We start from the raw sequence: 25,225 nt of genomic DNA, 5'->3' as shown, positions 1-25,225 counted from the left end.
GAGAGGTGGGTTGATAGTTTATTTGCAACCAGTTCATCCGCCGTGCCATTTCTCCCTCCAATCAGACAAACAGTGCAATTATGAATATGAAATACTGCTATGAAGGCAAAGATATTCCCAGCACACAAACACAGACAAGCACTTTGCAGTAGCTAAACAGAAATTAAGTGTCTGGGGACAAAATGGCAGATGGTGCACTTGCGTCTTAAAGTCAAACGTCGTAGGTTGAGGACATCAAAACCCGAAGACTCCCTTTATAAAACTGGAAAACAGTTGTTCTACCAACACACTAGTGATATCCCGATCTGATACTCAGTATTGGTAACGGCACCCAATACGGGTATTTTTGGGGTATTGGACAGTATCGGATTTTGACAAGTTGTCGTGTGTTTTCAGTAACTTGGTGCTTTTTGGCTGCTGTAAATCAAACAACTAGGAAAATGTAATAGCTCTATTTAAATAGCGTGTAGAGAATATTTAAAGTTTTTTCTCAATGCACATTTTAAAAAGAACAATTAACAATCACATAGTCCATTGCAAATGCACTGCAGTGCAATGTTACTTAAACGCAATACTAATGTGTTAAACGTACTGTACTGACTCTTTGGCTGGTACTGCAGCTGGCGTGATCCCATTAGACAGTCATTTTAAAAATATTTTATACGATCAGCTGCACCTGTTTTTTTCCTTTCCCTCTCTAACATCACAAACAGCCAGTTCTCCTTTTCCCCTCACTATTCACAGCATCAACCTTTTGAGCAGCGAGGATATGACGGACAACAGAAGTGCTGAACCGGTGCCATCAAAACTTCACTGATGTCCGTCCATGTGGTTAATGCATGCATGGGCTGGCTCCATATGCTCACCTGTACAAGTAATTGAAGGCCTACTAATGAATGCTGACAATTGTGCTTCTGGTTTTGCAGTTGGAAATGAATACAAAACTAAGTGCGCTCTCTAAGTGAGATCAGCCTTCTGATGTGTTTTGCTCATTAACTTTCTCTCTAATTGTGCATATCCTTTGAGTAAAGCTGAATTTCAGCAATTGAACTCAAATCTGGGCAAGCATTTGGACATAATGAATAAGTGTTGCCAGGCAGAATTTTACAAGGCGCCCTGAGGACAGTGAAAATATTGGCCAATTGCAGCCACCTTCATTAGACGGTTTATGTAAACGCATATTCTACTTTGTACTCAATATAAAATACAAATTTAAATGAAGTTCTAGCTAGCGAGAATACTTGGCAACATATGAAAATGGCTCCGGTTCTTGTTCCGAGGCAGATTTTACAAAGCTAGGATACCAGTGGCGGGCCGTCAGGGCCTTCAAGGCCTTCTCTGCTGGCCTAAGAAAATATCTGAATCATATATTATATTTTGTCCATCAATACTTATTAAATAATTCCAAATTGTCTGTTAGCTTCCTTTCATTGCTTTCCCCCTGGTTGCACTGCTTCCAGAAGTGTGTTTTCATATTGAAGCATTTAACCAATCACATTTCAGCCATTCTTTGTTGCCAGTGTCAGAAATCTGCCTCAGGGTCACCTTTGGGTTTTTTGTTGCCACGAATGAAAAAAAGAAAACTGAATATTTGTCCGGCATTCAATTTAAAATGTAATTTGCTGTATATTTGGGGCAGCAAAAGATCCTGGCCCAAATCTTAACTTTGTTGTTGAAATAGAATGAAATGCTGCTTGTTGGTATGTGATGTACTCCAGAATTAGCCTTGTGTGGTTGCCCACCAGATGAGACAATGATTTATTTCAAATGAGCCACAGAAAAAGTATCAAGTCAACCCCAATCAGTACAGGTACACAATTTTATCAACGGACACATTATTGAATTATTCTCACTTCCCTCATGCTGTCGTATTTATGTGCGGCCGAGAAATAAATATCTCATCAAACAAATCATGAATCTAATCATTCTATGCAGCACCGGGAGGAAATTAAAGCTGCCTGGAGATAATTAACACAAGCTGAACAGGTCAGCGAGCTATCACTGCGCCATTAAATATACCTGACAGATAAATAAAAACATTTACACGAGAGTGTGCTCTTCATTTTATGTCCATCCAGGATGCGATTCATCCATTCAGTGCTTACTCAAATGTTTGCTCTTGAGGGGCATCATTAAACCCGGTGCTGTCAAAGAACTTTTCTAAGTGATGCACACCCGTGAGCTGCCTCGAGCATTTTGCAATTACTGTCATCGGGAAATTGTGTAAATCCAGCATTTGTGTTGGGAAGCTGAGTCTCCTCCTGGGAATTTTTCACGCAACAAGCGTGGCGATGGGATTTTCGCTAGCTCTGCAGGCTGAACTAGGCCCACGGTCATGATTGAGTGGGCTTTCTTGGGTCAATAACCCAAACACGGAAGGCCAACAACATATCCTTGGATTTCTGCTCCAAACCAGACTCCAAACAGAGACTTTGTTGATCATCCTGCGGGGTGCACGGACACGAGTGAGCACGCGGGTCCAGTCAAAGGTGTGTAAACGTGCCCTCATTAGTCGCCCTGCTTCCCGTAGAGCGTTACAAGACCCGGCACGCCTGCGGCTGTTACCGCACAAGCTTGGAATATCTTCGAGTACCTGTCAATACCGTCAAATTGGGATAATCCAAAATACGAGACAGCTGTGTACATTAATGTTACATGGTAAAATATTCTGGGTGGGTATGAATATAAGATATTTGAAAAAAGTTATTAGTATGGCAAAACCGAGTTTTAACTTAACGGCTGCCATTGACGAGGAGAGTCATTTTCTAAATGCTTTGTGAACAAACTCTTACATCAGAAACGTTCCCAATCCCGGGTGCAGTCGATTGGTCGCCGGTCTTTTGGTCGCCCGGACCGTGACAACGGGCGATCAAAAGACCGGCGACCAAAAGACCGGCAATAAAACGAGGTAAAACAACACGGTCTACGGATCAATAAAAGCCAACAATGGCCATGAGCAGTTTCACTGAGCCAACGTGTGAGTGTATAAGAGTTTGTATGTACATGCGTTGTCCCTTTAAGAAGCTACGTCAGTCAGGGTCTTAACAAGTTCTCCAACAAAAAACAATAAAAGTCCGGGCATTAAGTATGACTAAATAGTAATTGGCAGTTTGTATTTAGCAACGATTTAAATGGTAATTATCAATAACCTTCCGGGCGACCAAAAGACCGGCGACCAAAAGACCGGCGACCAATCGACCATGTACCCCGAATCCATGTCAGTCATGCATGTTTACTTCATTAAATGTAAATTAGAGTTGTCCCGATCTACCATAGACGGCTATTGGCATCACATTTAGTTGAAAGGGGAAGCTGGCATTGAGTGATCCTGTTTCAATGCCATTGCAGCTGTTATTTTTGTTGTTGTTTTTCCCTTTTTTCCCATAAAATATCAAATATCCATTCCTATCTTTTCCTCAAAGAGTTAACCAGCGTTACATGCGCCCCTTAGCAGCGATCGGGATTTTCGTATCATCAAACAGCACATGCGCCTCCTCATTTATCTGTTCATCCCTGGCTATTAACGTAATTAGCTTTTGGAAGGGGGAACCGCATCCGTCGTAATAAAGAAGCCCGGAAAACAGTGCGCAAGGACACAACGATGGCAAATTGGAGCGAAGCGAAATACGAGTCATGCGGGGCGAGCCGTCTCGCAGGAGAAATAAGTCAGGTTCACGCCGGCAGCTGATGTCATAATTGCTCTCTTCAAAAGAGCTCTGGCCTGGCCGGGAAACAAAAGGCTGACCTTTTTTTTTACTTTGTATTTATTATTTCTTTTGTTTGTTTGGGATTCTAAAACTCTATTAGCGCCGTGCCGTTGTAGTCAAAAGCCGTGACCTTCTCCATCTGGCTGTCTCGGCAAATATTTTAATGATGTCATTCAGGACTTTTGAGGGTTGCCATTTGGACCTCTTTTATTTTTGACATATGCCAAGAATGTCATGGCGAGCATAGAGCAACATTATATGTACATTATGTGAGCCTCGCTAACATAACGATAGACAGAAGCTCCAAAGTGAAGCATACGTTTCGCTGACAGCGTTTCTCCCTTAGCTTCTTGTCCGATATGTCCGTACAGTGGTACCTCGTGATACAACATGCTCGTCATACAACATGCTCGTGTTACGACGGAAATTTCGATCGAATTATTCAGTGTGTACATCGCTGTCTATATCCCCGGCGAAATGCGTCTAATTTTACTTCTATTAAACTCATTTTATTACTATTAAACCACTCGTTATTTATTACTTTGTCAATATATGGCGAATTAGAAGAAATCAAACATTTTTTTCCAATACAATATCCTGTTTTTGGTGTTTTTTCAGAGGGTTGGAACGGATTAATTTGTTTTCAGTTCATTCCAATGGGAAACGTTCGCTCGAGTTATGAAAAGCTCGACATACGATCTCAGTCTCGGAAACGGATTACGGTCGTATGTCGAGGTACCACTGTATTACCTTTTCATTCTTCAAAACTTGGCGGTGGTCAAAAGACATTTCACCCTTCGGCCCCACGGCATTTTGTATGCTTCACTTTTTGCCACCATGTAATCAGGCGGTGGATTTACTCCAAATAACACAGTCCGTCAGCCCCGTCTATTGTTGTGAAGGATTCGTGAGAAGCATTAATGGTGCACCCCTGAGACACAGGCTTGGGCTTTCTTATTCAGAAGCTTCACAAAGCTTCCCATCTAAACATCAGTACCTTACAACCATTTGTAATTGTGGTCACCGCCACCTGTGTTGCACAGGCTCATTAAAATCCCATCCACTCTTTTATGCTGGACACTTGATGAATCTTTTCAAACTTATTTGAATTTGAATCATTTCGACAGGCATCCAAAACTATTGAGATTGGGAAAGGCAGCAAACGGACGTGCAATACTCACGAAAGGGTAATGGATTATAAAATGGTATCTTCGTTTGGACAGAGATAGAGGTTGGTCACAAAAGCAAATGTTCATTCACCATCAGGTGTCCCAGTTTGAATGGATTCGATCTCTAATAGCGAAAAGGTATTCTTTTTACAGCAATGTATGAAAAAAGCAATGTGATTGCTATTAACGTCAGTTACATTGACCACGTTCGATAACCATTATGTGAATAGCTGTATGAGAAAAGTCCAAAGTTTGAAAATTCAAGGATTTCATTAACTACAATTCACAACATTAAAAGAACCAAGACACATCTCTGCACACAAGCGTCAAAGAACACTGAATGACCGTCACTTTCAGACCCTTAAGCGACATGTAATAAAAACGGCTATTTCACTCTTGTGCTCGGTTCACAAATGTCCTTGCTTCATCTACAATAATCGATGTTAAAACTCCTACGTGCAACAGGAAGATCTTTGGACGTCTATTAGTACAATTGGGACATGTCAAACTTTTTCTTCCTCATTTTTGTCACAGGCCACGTTCTAATTCGTTTTTCATTCAGGGGTCGTAATGTCTGCCCACTATAAGCAGCCATAATTAATCGATGAATTAACAGATTTTCAGATAGTCAAATCATTTGTAGACAGCAAAATTTGTCCAATGCCTACTTTTGAGGAAATAATTTCTTGCATTTTTAATTTAATTAATAACATTGATGTATTTTGTTTGTTAATAAAAAGAGAAAACAAAATATTTTTTTCTTTTTGATTTGAAAAATACAAACAGTAAATATTCTACTTTTTTAATTGACAAATAAAAGGGGAAAAGAGTAGACATTTCCCATTTTATTTTATAATAATTATGTGTTTCATCTGTTTTACACGATCTCCCTACATCATTTGATTTGGAATGTATACATTTTGCAAAGTTTGATTAGCAGAAATTGACAATCTTGTTGGTGAGTGGGACCAAATATGTCATTATTAGCAATAAATCCAGTCTCAGGGCAGCTAAAATATGTCATATCAGAATTAATTTGTCTTTGTCACATTTAAAATCTGTACCCTTTCTGTCAGAATGATTGATTCGTTTCCCCCAGATGAGCACTTAGCACAATTGGCTAATTACTCTTTACTGTAAACACATCCGAAAATGTAAAACGACTCTTACCTAGTAGGCAGCTGGGTTATTTTAATTGCAAGTTGACTATTATGACTTAATTGCTGCGCTTTACAGTGGATTTAATTACATGGGTTGTAATTTCAAGTTCATATCACTTAATGGAAGCCTTATTTAGAGCCTTATCTCCTACAATTAACACAGGGTATCTATGAGACTGTTGTGTGTTTTCCTCCCCCCAAGAAACAAACAAATAAACCCAGATATCATATTTGCCCGTGGCGCACCTTCAGCTCCTCTCTCATCACTGTCACAAGATGAAAAGCGCATTTTTGTGCCTCCCTCTCCATCTCCTTCTCCACCCTTTACTTGGTGCATCACTTCGTCTATTTGACTGGGCGTCCCCCACCTCTTCACCGCCCGGCCCCCGCTAACCTTCATCTTGGAACAAGCGGGGACGCAGCCAGCGACTGTTCAAACAAAATGCTAATGTCCCCCTAATGGATCCGTGCTTTCCTGGTATCTCTATACTGTACACATTGGATTTCCCCTGCACGGGCAGTTCTCTGCACTGCAATGAGACAAAGGCTCAGCCAAATGATAAGACACAGGTGTCAAAGCGGCGGCTCAGGAACCAGATCCGGCCCGCGACGTCACATTGTGTGGCCCACGAAAATGAATCTTCATGTTTTGTGATAAAAATCAAATGAAGATTAAAGATATAATAATAATCAGACATAGGCTTTGTCATCATCATTGACTCGACAAAAAGCCTACTTGTCATCATACCTAGAAACTGCATATGACGAAATTGGTAGTCAAGCACAAATTCTCTACTTCAAGTGGCGGAATATATTTAAAGAAAAACAGCATGTAACCATTATATACAAATATTTAGGATATATTTAGTTTTTAGTTTACTAAAAACATTTTAATGCAAAATATCGGCTTCCGTTGGTTTTTTTTCCCAGTATTTTAAAAAATTAAATACATAAAACTGATTATTTCCAATTTTCCACTTATTTTTTTTTTTACGGAAACAAGAATAAAATTCTTAAAATATTCAGTCTTTCCTCGATTGCTTCTTGCTCCTCAGTGAAACAATCACTCAATGCCATATTTTACGATTAAAACGGATCTGATGTCTATAACTGCCAATGGCAGTAAAAGAGTTAACAACCAAATAATCCTGAGGTATATTATGAAAAAAATACTAATACATATTCAGATCTACACCAATGAAACATTTGCACAACAAAGAGAAAAACTCCAGCGACAGCCTAAAAGTCCAAATCAAAACAGCTCAATCCATCACATTGCAATTTTGCTACAATAAATGAAATATTCCTGAGGAATATTGCCAAAAAATAAATATATACTACCTATACTAGACGGACTTCCCTGTTGTGTACCACTGCACACGACACGGACTCAGAACTATTCCAATTCTGTTCGCACAGCATGAAAAATGACTGTGCGAGACTACAGTCAATAAAAAGGTCACCTGGAGCAGCTCGCCGAAATGCAAATAAGGCCCAAAAAATAATAAAATTCTGAAGTGAAGATGTCAAATGCAAAAGTGCAGCTATAGTGAGACTTGATTAACTTGTTGGAAATGCATCAGCATGGAGGCTCGAGTTGAGAAGGAGAAGAAGAAAAGCCCCCCGTGTGAAGGTGGGCACTTCTTCGCCGCCTGCACCTCTGAAAAGCATTTCTCAGCATTATCGATTCATTCCCTGCTCGCTGAACTGAATTACATTCGATCCAATTTAGTCCCCCCACCTTTTCTCCTCTGCAAGACAGAAGAATGATTTGCATTAAAGGGAGAACCCACGATTCTAATCCAAGACTTTATTTCTCAGCAACTCGAAGTATTGCGGAAGTAAAAAACGCTACGTAAGAAAAAGTTTGCAAGTAGCAAATCGATGCGACTTTGGGTTGCTCATTCATTGCCATTGGCAATGATGGATGTCCAATCATGTGGCTCATTAAAAACTACATTTCATCTATGTGAATGAGTTTATCACTATTAGACGTCCAATCCATTTGAATTGTTCTCCCACTTTAAATGGAATGGACATCACATGATTTAATGTCTCTCAGTTACAATGTGATTGTTTATTTTTAAAATGTCAGTGCATTGAATATTTTTGGAGAATCATTGAAATTTGACGTGTTAATCTGTTTGTCCATAAACGGTTCGGTCAAGCGTCTAGTATTTAAGAAATATCTTGAACCAAAATGCGACAGTTTGCAGCTTATTTATTTTTATTCTTTGACAAGCAATGTCTCGTTATGTTGTACCATTCATATTGCGACAGGGCCAACCGGCCGGTGCCCTTGATGACAGATGCCTGTCTTGGAAATGTCTCACAAAAAGTTAAATTGGATGTTTTTCAACGCTGTGGAATGCAATCCGTCCTCCTTAAAAAGGTCACATGTCTTACTAACGACCACTGTGGTGGTATAAAGCTAGGAGTTAGCACTTTTTTTTTTCTAAAGTTGTGCGGAAAGAGCTTATAATAATGTCTTGGAAAACATGACACGCCTTTTCTGACTCCCCCATCCCTAGCGTCACACCCACGCTTGGTAAAGCCAGGCGGAGACCGCTGACAGGACAGCAGGCCAATTAATGATTACGCTTCAGCAGGTGTCCCATCACATCGTATCCTCTGACCTTTCCAGTCAAATACAACTGTCGATGGACTGCAACAGCGCCCAGTCAGATGTCCTTCCTTCTTCTTAATGGCCCGTCAAGCACATTAAGAAGTTTGCTCCATCGTTTTACATTGACTTTGTACTCGCACACAACCACAATTAGTCATGAAACTTTCGCTCAGTTTGCTGTTATCTCCTATCGAAAACGTATTGAAATAAGCCAGTCGTTATTTTTTCACCAAAACAAAAAATTTGAACTAGGGTCAAATTGGATTGGACTTGCATTGCCGCCAATGACAGCCAAGGTTAGTTTGTTGTAGGTGCCATTGGTATTTTCCATTAGCCTCATGCTGTTATGGGGGACAGTTGGCAAATTGGTGGGGCCCGCTAAAATATCATGTGCATCGATTTAATGTTTTTCACTGAAATAATGTAGTCTGTAGTTGTCAATGAATGAAAAATGAATGAATGAAGTGTATTTTTGTATTTCAAAAAGAATACAAAAGATTGTGTACTGTTTCCTCCTCTTGTTTTTAGTTTAAAAATATGAATTAAAACAAATAAATAATTATATTTAATAGTATTTCCTTTTTTGATTTAAAAATATAGAGAATATTTACAGTTCTCCCATTTTGTTATTTTATTAGAAATGTAAATAAATTCATAAAAATGAAAATAATTTCTCATAAATATCTAAACAGTTAGGGATTCATTTGCTAATCAATTAGTTGGTTTGCATTCATTCATGTGTCCAATGTGAACGTACAAATGTAGTAAGATTAGATGCAAAATGCTATCAAGTGCAGACAATGAATTGAAACCGTTCTACGATTCATGGGAACAATAATTCAAAATGGAATCAAATATTAAGATGAACTCTCGTGTAAATATTCATTTTGAGATTTATAATTCCTGTAAGATGCTGAATTCAACTAGCCTGTTGATGTCATTCACATTATATGTTAGCTCAGGGGTATCAGACTAAAAATTGGAATTCTTCTGATTCTTGTGGAGGTTTTTGGGTTAACATGAACTTGAATAATGATCTCACCTTGTATTGATTCTTGTACTTGGTGTTGATGGCAGTCTTTGAGTTGATATTTGTCATTCCACTTGGAGAATCTTTTTTTTTCGTTCTTGCATCTGAGAAACACAAGATAAGAAGACGCACAGAATTCAGTTTTGGAAGGCTAAGAATAGGATAGAGCTTAATTCTCCATTCATGTTGGCCAGTACAGTGGAAAATCTGTTGAAATCTCAGCTCCCACGACACTTAAAGGTCCTTAACTCTCATGGCAAGCAACACGTAGACATCGTGACATGTCTTGCCTCCGCCAATGCAAAGCATGACAGCAAAAGTGACATACATAAAAAAATAATTTGCCCTTTTGCTTTTAATTAATTTAAGCCTGACTGCATTTTTTTTCTGAAGATGTGGCTTTGTCTTCTTGAAAAGGTTACGTTTGATAAAAAAAAGAAGAAAAATGTTGGTGCCAGCCATGAAGATATGAGAGAGTCTAATTTAATTTTAGCCTGCGAATGTTTTAATATGTTGGAGACCACTAAGAGCTTTATTGTGGGTAACTTTGCAAAGCTCCCCACGTCAGGTAATATTGAAATTGTCTCTGCATCCTCAAAGGCCGCATGCTCCAACGATTCCTTTAAAATTTATATGATTTACAATCTTTATATACGTATGTGGCAGTGGCGGTCCGTGCATTTTCTCTTAGCGCCTTCAACGGGTAAAATCCAGTTCCTAGCAGCATTTAATGATTAAATACAAATACTGGAGCTTTTCAGACATTACAACCGGGCCGGGGGGTGATTTTCCCGGGAAAAGACAGCGATGAACGTCAATGGCGTACAGGCAAACATTGCCCGAAAATGGGGTAAAATCCAGCCGAAAACAGCATTTATTGATTAAGTACAAATACTGGAGCTTTTTAGACATCAGAACCGGGCCCGGAGTATCATTTCCCCGGGAAAAAGACAGCGATGAACGTCGATACGTCCATTCGTGAAACAGCAAAAATTGCACTAAAATGGGGTAAAATCCACTTCCTAGCAGCATTTAGTGATTAACTAAAAACACTGGAGCTTTTCAGATTTCAGAACTTGGCCCACAATTGAAATATTATTTAGGAATATAGCCATATTTTACTCACCAAAAATCCTTTTTAACTGTATACAATATCCATCCTCCTTTCTTTCTTCCTTCTTTTATATCGCCATCAAAGCTAATGCTGAAAGTCGAGCCTGTCCTGTCGTATTTCTGGCATAGTCCGTCTTGAAAATGGCTTTAAATCAACACAACAATATATTTGCTTGTGCAGCCCGCTCCAAATACAGTTTGGTAGCTCTGGCTAATGACTAGCCTCATAGTTGGTGAAAGCGATGACGTATCCCTACGCTTGCGAGAAGGCAATGACGTATCCCTCCGCCTGCGTCAATGCATTGTGGTGTTGCCAACTCAAATTCTGATTGGTTAAAGCAACAGTCTTATCGACGCTTGTTTAAAGCGGCAGAGCCAGCAGAACCGATTGTGAAGGCCTTGAGGCAGATTTCTGACCCTGGTAACAAATAATGGCTGAAATGTGATTGGTAAATGCTTCAATATGAAAACACACATCTGGAAGCAGTGCAACCAGGGGGAAAAGCAATGAAAGGAAGATAACAGACAATTTGGAATTATTTCATAAGTATTGATGGACAAAATATTAAAATGATTCAGATATTTCTTAGGCCAGCAGAGAAGGCCTTGAAGGCCCAGACGGCCCGCCACTGGTATGTGGGCGTCTCTACTAATTATACATTATAATTTGAAGCGTTTTAATTTGGGCGTCTATCCTCGCCAACGGCACGGGAGGAGTTAATCACATAGCAATGCACTAACAGCCACGTAAATGAATCCCAAACAAAACTTGCATTAGCAGAGATGCGTCTTGGCGATTCCTCATTCAAAGACCGATTTAAATGACGGCGGCCTTTTAGTGAAATCACATTTTGCCTTAAATTGGATGACAGTTCCTCGCACACCCCCTCGGGACATCACAACGGTAACATAGACGCCTGAGAAGCCAGAATAATAGCAAGGACAAATTACACTACGGTTTAATGTGATGAAAAAACACTACAAGCACAATTTGCACATTTAAAGCGTTAATGTTCATGCTTTTTCATGATTCGGCGCAATAATGCGACGTGATGCTATTAAGATGAATCAACTTAGCAATCATTATTCGTTTGTAGAATGTATCTTTCCCGCAAAAAGCATTTACTAGATTGGTTAACATAATTGAAGTATTGATCCCTGCTGTGCTTCCATTTCGCTACAATTTAAAGAGACGTATTGTTTCGGTCGTTATCAAACGAACTTGCCAGGTGTCTCGGTATTTGTCAGGAAAATTATCTTTAAATCTTTTATTGCCATTACCGGTTATAGACATCCGAGCATGTGGCACTTTTTCTGCCTGTACATCCTCAAGAAATGCTCTGCCTACAAATATTACATGATGCTTTGTTATTATAATTACTTTCTAAAGAGCCTGGCATATTTGCCTAGTGATTAGAATCACAGCAATCAAAAAGCGCCATGGTACTAAAACCAGACTACTGGATCGTATCCGATCTTGCCACCAAATCCCATTCTCCAAAAATAGCCTTATCTGGCGCCGATATCGATAAAGCTTATCGGATCGGGACATCTCTACCGTCAGCTTTCTCAGTTCAAACAGATTGGACGTCTGGCTCCATTATGGCAGACAATGAGTTATTTATGAACTGAAGAATCCATGACATTTTTCCGTAAAGCATCGTAGAATTAGATGTTCATACTTGCCAGTCTGCCCAATTCAAACGGATTAGACATCTTTAGCCATCAATGACAGCCTAAATGAATCCTACTCAACCTTCGTTAAAAAAATTGGAACTGACCACTGCCTAACACTGAACCCAAAGCCACTACAAAACCCTAACCCAGCTTCGTCCTTTCCTGCCTTCTCACCCTGACTACTTACAGAGGTCAGGATACTTTCCACACTTCACAATAATTAGCCATCTCTCGGGGTGCGTCCAGACACCAACAGCTGGCTCAGACTAATGAATAGTTAAAAAATGAGCTTTGAGAAAGATGAATGGCACTTTTTCTGGAAACAAAGACCCGAACACCTGCCAAAACCTCTGACTTACACCCTCGTACGTTACGAGCTCTTGATGAGTGCTGCCATCTTTGATTAATGGCGCCGCAGACTCATCCTCTTTTAAGCTCGACTCGCTCCCCGCCATCCTCCATCAACCTTCACGCCGCAATTCTGCTTTTGAAAACGAATCGAGTAACTCGCTGCATTTAATTACCTCGTGAGTTCTTATTAGACCCCGCTTAGGCCATCGCTCTCTTGGCACGTTTTGACTTCTTTTTCGGGGAGGGGGCACATGGATCCTGTTAAGTCACTTAATCCCTCTCGGTAGAACAGAGAAATCTATTAATTCTGAAAAGTGCCTCCTGGAAAAGTATTCCTGTGCAAGAAAAAGGTCAGCGAGAAGCGTAGCCTATCTGAGATTATGTCATGATATCACATCTGACACACCTTTGTATGCGCTTGTGTCCCAAGAGATGATCGGGTAGGAAATGTAAAGGTCTAGGGAAGTCTTATTTCAGCTATATAGAATTCAGGGGCAGGTTCAGTTCATGGATAGAATTTCATAGTATGACAAATTGAAGCAAGTTGGGAAAAAAAACAAGATTTTCACCTGTCTGTTTTCCATCCAATACTGCAGTCCTCAATGATGTCACAGCAGCCAATGATTTAACATGAAGTACTCATTTAGATAACCAACGGATGGATGGGTTTTCATTTTTACATACTACATTTTAGCTAGTATGTATAATGACAACAATATGAAAAATCTTACCTCTAATCCATTTAAATTCTTGTTAAAATCAAGTTATCAATGCCAGCCAATATGAAAGTTTTACATCTAGATTCAAATTTCACCCATTAAAAGCATCCAAAAGCTAAACAACGATTCATGGACAAAAGTGTGCTTAAGACCTGGCTCTAAACATTATTTGCTATTCTCGACAGCCTCTTCAGCTGTGCTGTTCCCCTTTTCAAGGTAATAGCTTTTTGCTTTCCCCAATTGTTGACTTTGGGAGTGTTGGTTTGGGCAAGGAGTGGTTTGTTTGGGTCCAAAGCGGGAGCCTTTAAAGGCAACCAAGTGTGTTAAGGGTCGAAGAAGGTGCGCTGACAGATGGTCTGCCGAAATTGGAGGGGATTTTCTGCATCACTTTTACAGCTACAGTAAATGTGACATTGAACAATGCAAAAGATGATGATTGTGTGTGTATGTGTGTGTTTTTCCAGAGCAGCAAAAGAGAAAAAAAGGCTTTTTTTGGATTTTGGCGACGACAAAGACAATTGTCCTGCTCCCCGTGATGCAAAAATAACAACAGTGCAGTTGTGTATGGCGGAAATGCTAACGCCACTAAGCCTTAAACTGCAAGCGGCCGCGTTTCATCTCTTATCTCCAAACAAAGTGTGTGTATGTGTGAGAGAGAAAACAAACACCAGAGCTGCTTCTAACCTTTTGGCTGTTTCGGCCCACCAAACGAGCCACCCTTTCTTTCCCATCAATCCCCCAGCTATTTTAGAGATTGGTGGAACTTTGATATTCCCCGGGCACGGGACCCAAGGTGGTGGGATTAAAAGGCTTTTATACACCGTGACCTTTCGTCGGCCATCTTCCCTGAGTGAAATCCTGTTCCCCGGACCCGCTGTCCATCTCCTTTCACACCATGACAGGCCATTCCCACCAAAAATAAAAGGCCAAGTGGGTCGGCTGACACAAAGTCAATACATGGTTGCCGTTTGGAAACATAACATGGCCGCTCTTGTTGCTTAAATGTTGGAACCTGTGGCAGGTCGGATGTGTTGATTAATCATCGATTCATTTTGAAACCTTAAAAAGGCAAGACTATTTTTGCTTTAATGTATAATTGGAGATATATGGATTTATTAATAAGAATAATGATTATTATATCTTTATATGATCTAAGGAGTAAAATTGGAACAAAAACAAACAATTAAAATTGATAAAAGAGAAATACTTTGAGATGATACATATTGGCAACTATAATTAGAAAAGGTATCAAGCGTGGAAAAAGTTCAAAGTACTCTTGATAAGCTCATTTGAAATAGCAGAAAACAATAGACGCCCAATTATGTTAAACCGAAAGCCCGGGCTGTGAATTCTCATGTTTCAATGCCATTGATGGTGTTAGACGACCAATTCATTTTGACTAGAAACTCAATATAGATTGAACTTCAAATGCTGTCAATGGTAGGCAGAGTATATATATACAAAACATATACAAAGTGTTTTTTTTAATTCAAAATGTTAATTTTGGACATTTTACAGCTCATTTGAAAATAATGTTATCAAAACCCCCATTCTCTGACTCGTTCATTTTTGTATTTTAATTAGATTTGTTAATACTCAGAGGTAACAACTTACTCCACATACGCAAATAGAAGAAAGCATCAGCCATCTCATGTGAACTTTGCAGTAGGCTTGAATGAACCTTATCTTCACTGCTTTTGTAATTGCTCACATGGCCAGTAGTACATTTATCTGCCCAGTCCAGCGCTCTCAATCCACCATGACCAATCCACCTCCACGGCGCACAAAGACCTCCATGTCTCCCCCACGCCCCATCATTCAATTTCATTAAGCCAACTGCAGCTAAATAGCAGCGGCTTTGTTTACAAGGCGACCTCGGCATTCAGCACACGAAGCCGCCTTCGACTTTGCAGCCAGTCGCTGGTTTATCTCCAGTTGCACTTACCGCTTTCTTCATTCACGTGTGCGCGGGCGTGTGTTGTACCTGCAACCTATTTCCATATCTTCCTCAGCACAGGAGGAGAAGGCCTATCAGTCACGTTGACTTTAAAAAAAAATACAGCACTCACAATAAACTGACAGACATGAGCAGCAATAATCGTTGTTGAAAAACTACAGCCCGTGGGCCACACCGCATAGGTCCTCAAAAAAGGCTTTTTCATCCATTTTTACTCATCTGTATGATGCACCCTTAGTTCGGTATTAGTGAAATAGCAGTACACAATGTCTTCTAGCAAAACATCTTATCATTTATTTGTAATACATAGACAAAGCTGCATATACAGGGTGACCCAAAAAGATGCGTACCCATGAAAATTTCAATTGCGACTTTGATTAAAAAGCTATTTATTTCAAATTACAACCACACATTATTCAGTTTATGGAAGACCATTCACCAGAGTTTCAGCTATTTCTGTCAATTTTTAGTCAATTTATGGCTTTCCCAAGATGTGTTCCAAATGTCCACCATTCCGTTGCAAGCAAACCTGTACTCGTTTGACAAAGTTGTCAATCACTTTTACACACTTTTACACAACTATAGCTGAAAACGATCAACCATCCTGCAACAGAAAAGACATTCGTTAAAAAATGGATTTTTTTATCGAATAAAATATGGGTACGCATCTTTTCGGGTCACCCTGTACATAGATGCCATATTTTTTGGACTATGAGTCGCACGAGCCAAAAACAAATGGTCAATGAAGAGGAAAAAGTAGATCTAAATCACGCTGGAGAGTATAAGTCGCATTTTAGGGAAGGCATTTGTTTTTTATTTGATCTGAAAACAAGCACAAGCGTACTTTAAAGTCAAAATAGTTCAATTGAAGGAAATTGAAGGCAAAATAGGCACCTGTTAATGTAATTTTAACAGTTTTGGGGGATAACTATAGCCTAAAAAAACAGGCTTTCAGCAGTCAGAGGAAAGGAAAAAAACATAATTCGCACTCGAGTATTGGTCACAGGTAGTGACAAACAAGGAAAAACAGTGCGACTTATTGTCCATAAAATTTGGTATAGCTGACAGAATCCATGCCCACCCAAGCCGGCCGGTGATGACCTTACGGATAGAAGTGGGTCGGATGAGGGAGGAAGACGTTTTCAGCGATTTTGCTTCAAGTGTGGCTCTCTCCTATGACATTACTGATTCAGGGGAGGCCTGTGGCATACAGCCTTATAGGTTTGAGGAGTATTTGGAGGATCAGGAAGATTAAGAATGAGAAAATGGCAACAGAGACAACCCTGAGGCTGACTCACTGGACGATACTGGGCAACACTGGATGTTTTTTTTATTAATCTCTCAACTCAAATATCCCGCCGGGATAGTCTATCTATAAGTATGGGCGCTGGTCTCATAGGACAAACTGGACTAGCTGACATCAATAAACATCCTACCCAAGAACTCTAGTGTGAAACGAAATCATGCATATTTACCAAGGGTTCAAACAGATGACCAATATAACTAAGAAAAGCTCACCCACACATATATACAGGAAACATTTTTTTCACCCGATGCGTACATAGAGTTGCCAACTCCATGAAAAAACAAACAAAAAATAAACGACACCTTGTTGCTGATAACCTCCTTTTAGTTTTTTTTAATTATTTGACTTAACCTAGAATTAATTAAGTGCATGTTTGAGTGGCATAAGCACGTAGAAAATCAAAAATGATCAAGGTCTTTTAATTAAAAGAAAAAAAACAAAATAAATGTCTGCTTAATTTAAAACAGTTATCATGCCCTGGGTAACTTGCTTGGTTTAATTCTTCTCAGCACAACATCCTCCATATGAACTGTTATTCTAAACTATTACGTATTTGACTATATTAAGCCAATAAATATACGAAAACAATATTTATTATGTTAAGCGGTTAATAATCACCCTGCACAAAACAATTGTTAGGATGTAAACAAAAGGCAGGTGCAGACAAACATTTTACTGGATATTTTTGGCTTTCTAAGTACAAAAGGTTTTCATTTTTCAAGACATAATACTCAAAATGAATATATGAATTATATTAGAAAGGAAATATTGGTGTATTTGGATGGGAAATGGTCTCAAAAAGATCAGAAACTAATGCATCAGAAGGAAAAAGATCCTTCCTATAAGTAAAATCCAATTTTCAGGAAGCATAAATCACCCAAGCATCAGGCAGCCAACGGGTTAAAGACACGACGTGATTAATCACGCTTGATCAGCATCATCATTGCCATGTGGACCAAACATTCCAAAGTAAAAACACAATAACCACTCAACAACAAAAAATGAAGAACATCAAAACATGTGGCATTGATAATATTAAACATAAAATAAAATACTGATCTTACTTATTTCCATTGGATCTTTCTTTCTTGCCTGTTTTCCCGTTCGCTCGGGCCACCGACAACCAACAGGTGGTGCCAAGTTAACTTTCGGTCAAGGCACATGGTCGACGAACGTCGCTGATCAATGATCCCTCTTGTTTGTCTATTATTTAGCAGCGATTTGATGTTTTAGAAAAAGTCTAAATGCACTCGCCATGGCTTTGAAACCAAAGCCTGCGACACATCAAGTGGACATGATGCAAAAAAAAAACTCCGCGAAATCCACACTACATCAATCAAGAGTAGGGCGTGCAGGTGATGCAATGACGTCACATCCGGATCCTGCTCCTTGCGGGAAAATTAACGACGCACAGCATCTGTAACTTTTAGTTATAATTGTTATTCTACGAACCCCATGTCTAATATTTTTATAACATGTAAATGATTTTATAATTCTTTATGTTCTGCATGTAAGATTTTATTTAGCAATCAGAATTGGATCAAACACTGAAATCAATAAAACTAGCAATTGTATTTTTTTAAATAAGAATATATGATGTTTTGCTCCAGAAGTCTTTTCAAAACAAAACAAAAACAATATACTTTGTTGTGATGTGTATTTATTTTGAAAATAACAGTAAGATTATTTTGTATTAATGCTGTAACCATTGATGACTAGTGTCAATTGTGTTTATGAATCAAATCCTGGTATAATTTCAGTTTCAATTTGTTAAAAATAAATAAAAATGAGGAGAAAATCAGTCATTTAGATGGCGCGTGATGAGAAAAGGTTAAAGAAACATTGCATCGACGGTCCATTTTATTCAGAAGTCTAAAAATGCCCATTGTGATATTAAATAAACACTATTTTGGGTGTAGTATGTACTTTCTAGCATGGTGGAAATGCATGTTCAAGTGGAAATGAAAATGGTATAAATCTCTGTCTATGGCTCTAGGTTAGGTTGGCAACTTGACACTATCTTTGGCCAGCGTATAAGACTAAGAAATAGCACCATCTGGTGGTACTTAATACCCACGAAACACCAAGAACGGCATCCTGTGCAGAGCAAAAGTGCACAGTAAATAAAATCATATTTAACGTATGGGAGTGTTGTCATTGGCACTCCTAACTTTGTTTTAAAGAATGATGTTTATTTAATAAAGTCATAATCATTTTATTATTTGGGTAATTTTCTTTTTTTTTCTTTAAAAAAGGGTATTTCTTCACAGACAACATAAAACAGTCCATTGAATAATGTCTTAATAAATGTCAGTCAAATGTATACAGTAACTTGAACAGAAAACTATACAAAACAACTGATTGTGCATTTGCCAAGTTCCTTCTTTGAGGGTTGGTCCCAATTCTTCAAACTGGAAAATAGTAGTGATCGTCAAGTTGCACAAAACAAGATAAACATAACATACAAGGTTTTGGGGATATTGTGACGAACATAATGATACAGGATGTGATGACATTATCAGCAGCACGATTAAAATGATGTTAAAAATTATCATAAAATATTACAAAGGAAGCTACAACAGTGTGTCGTCGCCCCCATAGATATTGCACAAATACTCAAGTGGTGATTAGTACTGGCCCTCTTTGATCCACATTTCATAAAAAAACAGAACAGAAGCACAAAAAAACACAATTATGACGGCGCTTCATAGCTTGCGTATGAATGACAAGAATACTTAACCTATCCACACCGTCCAATGGGGGAAAAATGGAAGTCATATTTAAGAAAAACTAAAATTTTAGTAAAAAAATATGACGCCTTTGGAAAAACAAGAAAAAAAATTATAGTCTCTTTGGGAAAAAACAATAAATTTGTCTGTTTTTCCCATTTTTGATAGGCAATTTAAGTTTGCGTTATGTTGCTCTGGAAAATGAAATGACATTCTTAAATTTTCTTTAAAAATAAGACTTTTCTTCCTATATATGACTGAATATGTTCTTAGAATATCTAATGATTTAATGCTTTCCATTTAGTGAAAAGGAGGAAAATTATATTTAATATATATACTGTCTTTCCAGAGACCACAAAGAAAAACAGATTTTACTTTAGCGGATGGCTTTAGATGTTTTTGTTCTTCCGAGAAAGGTAGAATATTTTCATTTTGGGGAAAAACACATACTAAGGCCTTTCGAGTAGAGGACAAACACAGGAAGAAATACGTTCCTCTCATTGGAGAGCCACAAAACGCAGTGTTGCTATGGAAAACATCGTTTGAATTACAAATCAAGGACAGTGAATTGATAAAAGAAACCAGCTAGAATTCACTGCCTGCTATTGCATGAATGGAAGACATGCAAAGATATATTTTTTTACATTAATTACAATATACATTTTTGAAACACAGAATTTGGGGTTTTAAAAAAAAAGGTAGTCCATTTTGCAGCTTGTGTCCAGGAGCTGACTTGGTTCAACGTTTTATTGACGTTGAGAAACAGTTGTGCCATCTGACAATTGCTACATTTCCTAAAACTGTAATTGGCTGCTGCAGTCGGTCTTCAGTGAATGGTTTATCATTTATGTTGGCGGTAGTAGTGAATATTAAAGCTGCTAGCGGTGGTGATGGGAAATATGGAGACGACTACCTCTTTCAGAGTGATTTTAACTAGGCTAACTGTTTGAAAGCAGTGAGCCATTTGTGTATGAATTTTAACCCCGCATCTGTATGTATTTTCTCCCATCTTTTACTTGTTAGCATCAAATCTATCATTAACTTTTTTTGCTGGCATTAATAGACGGCTAATTATTATTAATTGATTGAATAATTGTCATTATTTTGTTTGCTATCATTCATGTAATAGACGGAAAATATTTTTTAACTGAGAGAGGCAGTTGAAATACATCAATTGGCATCAATGGCAGCAAAAAAGGCAAGAGGACATGTGGAGACAGAGGATTTTTTTTTAGATTTAGAACATTTTAAATGTTTTATTATTGGTCTGGAAAAGCTAATAGAAAATTTTTACATTGGGCATTTCTCTATTGGTACGTTGAAATAAGAGCTGTTGGTTTTTGCGGTAAATTGTCCAAAAGTCTAACTTGAAATATGGAAATGAGAACAGCGCTGGTCAGTTTTAAGATGCCTTGCTATTTGAAAGCACGTAGCCAGTTTTTGAATCATAATTACAATTTGGAAAATTTAGTTTTATTTTTTAAAGAGCACAAATTTTTCTCCATTGTCTAGAATTTTGCAACCAAACTGCTAATCTACATTAGAAATGATTCTCAAATTCGGAAGGTTTTAAACATTTTGCTGAACGTTTGGACACAAACAGTTACAAAATGTTTTTTTACGTCTGTCTATTTGCGTCATCTCTCGTCTCTCGATTAGCAAAAAAAATGCAGTACTGGTCAGGTAAAAATATGGAGATGAATGCTAAGTATAACAAACAAACAGGATGCGGCTAGTATAAATAAATACTGAATTTCATGCTGGTCTTTTTGTTTCATCGGGATTTGTTTATTTTATTTTTTTCCTAGCTGCGCATACGTCGTAAGGGGCGACGTCGACAAATATAGAGACAGGTACCCCTGTCGGGGAACGTTTAAGGTATGTCACTAACCGTTTGGACGTGGCCAGTGAGCTTTTTTTTTGTTCACGCCTGCCGTTTGCTTGATCTCTTGCCGTAAAAACTTTGATTGCGTCGGCGATCGCAACCGTCACAATTGGCGGAGGAATGCGGTGAATTTCCTGCAGGCCCCCTTAGGGGGGGGATAGGGTTTGTTTTTCCTGTTGCTGGGAGCCAATTTGTTTTTCTTTTCCTCTTGCCCTCTTTAACTTCCTGTCTGGAAGCTGCACTTTAAAGGGAGACCGCAGAGGTTAGCGTCACACGCCATCCATTAGACACCGCCGCCAGCCGACAACACAAACAGCCCGATTGCATCAATTCCAGGCTTGTATGTCAAAGATGACGAGTTTTGAGTTCCAAAAAAAATAAAATCAAATAAAAAGGGGTGGTGCGGGAGGCTCTTTACGAAGAAAAAAAAGAAAAAAACTCAAATGTAACTAAGCCTACAAGGGGGGCAAGCGCTAATCTCAAGCCATGCTACTAGTGGGTGTGCTCTGGGTGCTGCCGATGCTGGCATTCGCGCTGCTGTTCTCCGAGGCGGAAGGGTTTGACGAAATGGGCTGCTGCTTTACTCCCGTGCAGGGACAACTGGAAGACAGGGAGGAAGCCATGTCCAGTCCACTCAGGTAGCCTGAACCGATCAAAATGACATGTTATTAGACCCCACCACAAGCTGTAAATAGGAGTTTCTGCGTTCCGACCGGCCGTTTTTTTTTTTTTTTCCCTTTATCGTCGCGTGATGCTTCTGCATGCAAAGGTCGAAAGGTGGCCTGGCATAAAAGGTTTGAGGAAAACGACATGGTGAGGCGCTTTTTCTCGTTGAATTCAAGCGGCGCAGAGAAGTCGACGAAGGTGCGACCAATCAGATCTGTTTTCCTATTTATCTGACTTCAGTTGCCGGAGCTAGAATTGTCCTTGACATCCAGTCAACAAAATATTACGAGAATTAAACTCTAGATCAAGGGTGTCAGACTCGGGTTGGTTCGCGGGCCGCTTTAACGTCAACTTGATTTCACGTGGGCCAGACCATTTTAGATATAATATTTAGATTTTTTTAAATAAATGGATTAAAAGAACTGGATTAAAATCCCTGAATATTCCGTTTTTTATAGATCTAAAACAATGTTTATTTTAGCTTTTTTTATATACCTATATTTTTAGATTTTTCAAAATGATTTTTGAACTAAAAACACTGAAAAAATAGACTAAAAAATTACAATTATTGATTTAAAAGGGGGAAAATCAGGAAATTTAATATACATCTATACTCTTCATTTTAATTTGATCCTAAAACAGAAAGTCGGCACTCATAATTTACTTTCCCGGGCCAGACAAAATGATGTGGCGGGCCAGATTTGGCCCCCGGGCCACCACTTTGACACATGTGCCCTAGATTGTAAAATTGCAGGATTCAAATTTTAAAATAAAAATTTGTGTTGTTTCTTTCTACGGAGGCAATTTGGTTTCCTGGACTGAAACATCATGCCCAAGATTCCCGACCCTAGTTTCCATGTTGGAACAATGCGAGTAAACGATATAAATAAAAATGCACATTTTACAATATTTATGAAAAGGCCAGTCCCCACAATGACAGCAAGTTTTATCAAATAAAAGTAGCCTACCTGTTTTGATTTTAATAAACCACAGCGCTCCAATAAGTAAGACCCCAATCAGAAATCCTCCAAAAGCGATGCCCAGGATGGCAGGGAGTCCAAAATCAAAGCAGGGAGTATCTGAAATATTCACAAAAAGGAAAACAACATAACTCACTAGATAAACGACAGCACTGAGCCTTTCCACACCTCTTTAGCTCTATTGGTACAAGTAGCAAGTAAAACGTGTTAACAGTCGCATTGAACATCCTGGAGGCGAAATGTGGCAAAGATAATGTCAGGCTGCCTAAGTGAGTTTTCTTCTGACTGCTTTAATGTAACCGAATAGATTTGTAAACTAAGGCCAAAATTAGAAAAGAACATTTAAGACTGGTTATTATAGTTCAATCACGTGTCCTTAAAAGTAAATTAAAAATCATTAAAGGAGTATATCGCTAGATGTTCAGTCAGTTTGGAGTGGGCGATTGGCAGCGATTTAATGTTTGTTCGTTCGCTGCCATCCTCCCACGTCAAACAGATTGGACGTCTATCACCATCGATGGCAGCCAATGAGGTCATGAGAAATCTGTCAACTAGCGAGTAAAAAAAAAAAACTAAAGACTTTTAATCACCAGTGTATCTAAATATATATTTTTGAACTTGTTCAATTATGGCTAGAAGTCCAGTCTATTTTAGCATTTTCATGAATGAATTGTGACTTTTTTTGTCTTTTCTGTGTTCTTAATGACCAAACTTTGTTAAAAATAAGATTACAAAATTAAAAAGACATAATACATTCATGCAATTTTCTTTCTTGATTGACTTTGATTAATTTGTGTTCTCTGTCATGGAATTTTTGAATTCATGTTTGCCATAGATTACGTAATTGTCACATCTGTTGAGTTCTTTATCATTCATATAGGTGTAGTGCATTATACTTGGTCAAGAAATAATACTTATACCATGTTTGGTTGAATTTAACCAATGTAAGGGCAAATTCAGATGTTGAAACTAAAACACTCCGTAACATTCATTTTGTGAACAAACCGGTACTAAAAACTCATGAAAATGGTTGTAAAACACCCAAGAGGTGGAAAAAAAGATAAAGGAGGAAGAAGGTTTCCCTCCATTTAATCAGCCTCCACTTCCTCGCGTGATTCCACCGCTTGAATCATCTAAGTGCTCCTGCGTGCTTGAGTAATAGCCGTCCAATGGCCGACAATAGCTGGAGGCCCAGTGCCCATGTTTGGACAGCAGCGCAGTCAAAACCCCCCGTGGAAAACACAAAGGCCTCTGGGCCACGTCCCCGGAGGGCCGTTACTTGTGATTGTGGCCACAAGGTCAGGCTGCAGGCCTTCCTAGAGGACGAGCCCCCCGCCTCCAAGCGGCTCCGCGCCCACTTGCGAGGCGGCATCCTGAGTTCACTGCGATGACGACCGCTTGCACGCCGCTTCTGGTGCGGTCACAGTAACAATAGCTGTGCAAATTGCAGCCCAGCAATGAGGCCATGGCATAATAGTTGACTAATTATTCTGTTTTTCCCAATTAGAGGGTATTTTAAACAAGTCCTCATCTAAAAAAATTCAAACTAGGTATAATAATCTTTTTGGGCAAACATTTTCATTGTTTTAATACAGGACCGTTAAAAAGAACGCCCAGTTTTGATGTTTTCAACGGAAAATAGCTTTAACCAGGGGTGTCAGACTCGGGTTGATTCGCTGGCCGTTTTAACGTCAACTTGATTTCACGTGGGCCGAACCATTTTAGATATAATATTTAGATTTGTTTTTTATAAATGGATTAAAAGAACTGGATTAAAAGCCATGAATATTAAGTTTTTTAAAACAATGTTTATTTGAGCTGTTTTTATATATTTTTAGATTTTACAAAATGATTATTGAACTAAAAACACAGAAAAAAAATGATTAAAAATTACAATTATTGATTTAAAAGGGGGAAAATCAGGAAAATTAATATAAATCTATACTCTTCATTTTAATTTGATCCTAAAACAGAAAGTCGGCACTCATGATTTACTTTCCCGGGCCACACAAAATGATGCGGCGGGCCAGATTTGGCCCCCGGGCCGCCACTTTGACACATGTGGCGTAAACCATAAATGATCAAATTAATAAATTAAAAATATGAATATATTAAAACTATAATTTAACAAATAGGAGGACTCAGAGAGC

The 25,225-nt window shown here is 38.7% G+C and overlaps 2 protein-coding genes across 2 annotated transcripts in view; both read right to left on the bottom strand.

The window, feature by feature from the left end:
- Positions 1-2,208: 2,208 nt before the first annotated feature.
- On the bottom strand, positions 2,209-18,171 carry LOC144091311 (uncharacterized). The gene is made up of 4 exons (XM_077623536.1): positions 17,880-18,171; positions 9,705-9,796; positions 2,414-2,593; positions 2,209-2,352 (listed from the first exon to the last, which is right to left on the bottom strand). Exons 1-4 carry the CDS (start codon positions 17,887-17,889, stop codon positions 2,209-2,211), a joined length of 426 nt encoding a protein of 141 aa, XP_077479662.1. The 5' UTR covers positions 17,890-18,171.
- An 815-nt stretch (positions 18,172-18,986) lies between these two features.
- The window catches only part of eng (endoglin), a 39,608-nt gene continuing 33,369 nt past the window's right edge, over positions 18,987-25,225 (bottom strand). The window contains exons 12-13 of the mRNA XM_077622877.1: positions 23,064-23,174; positions 18,987-22,072 (exon numbers count right to left, since the gene is read on the bottom strand). Coding sequence (XP_077479003.1) covers positions 21,909-22,072; positions 23,064-23,174 — 275 coding nt within the window. The 3' untranslated portion in view covers positions 18,987-21,908. The remainder of the gene's footprint in view (positions 22,073-23,063; positions 23,175-25,225) is intronic.

The sequence above is a fragment of the Stigmatopora argus genome, chromosome 16, assembly GCF_051989625.1.
Source record: "Stigmatopora argus isolate UIUO_Sarg chromosome 16, RoL_Sarg_1.0, whole genome shotgun sequence".
NCBI classification, from domain to species: domain Eukaryota; kingdom Metazoa; phylum Chordata; class Actinopteri; order Syngnathiformes; family Syngnathidae; genus Stigmatopora; species Stigmatopora argus.
This window is presented reverse-complemented; position numbering and strand designations above follow the sequence as displayed.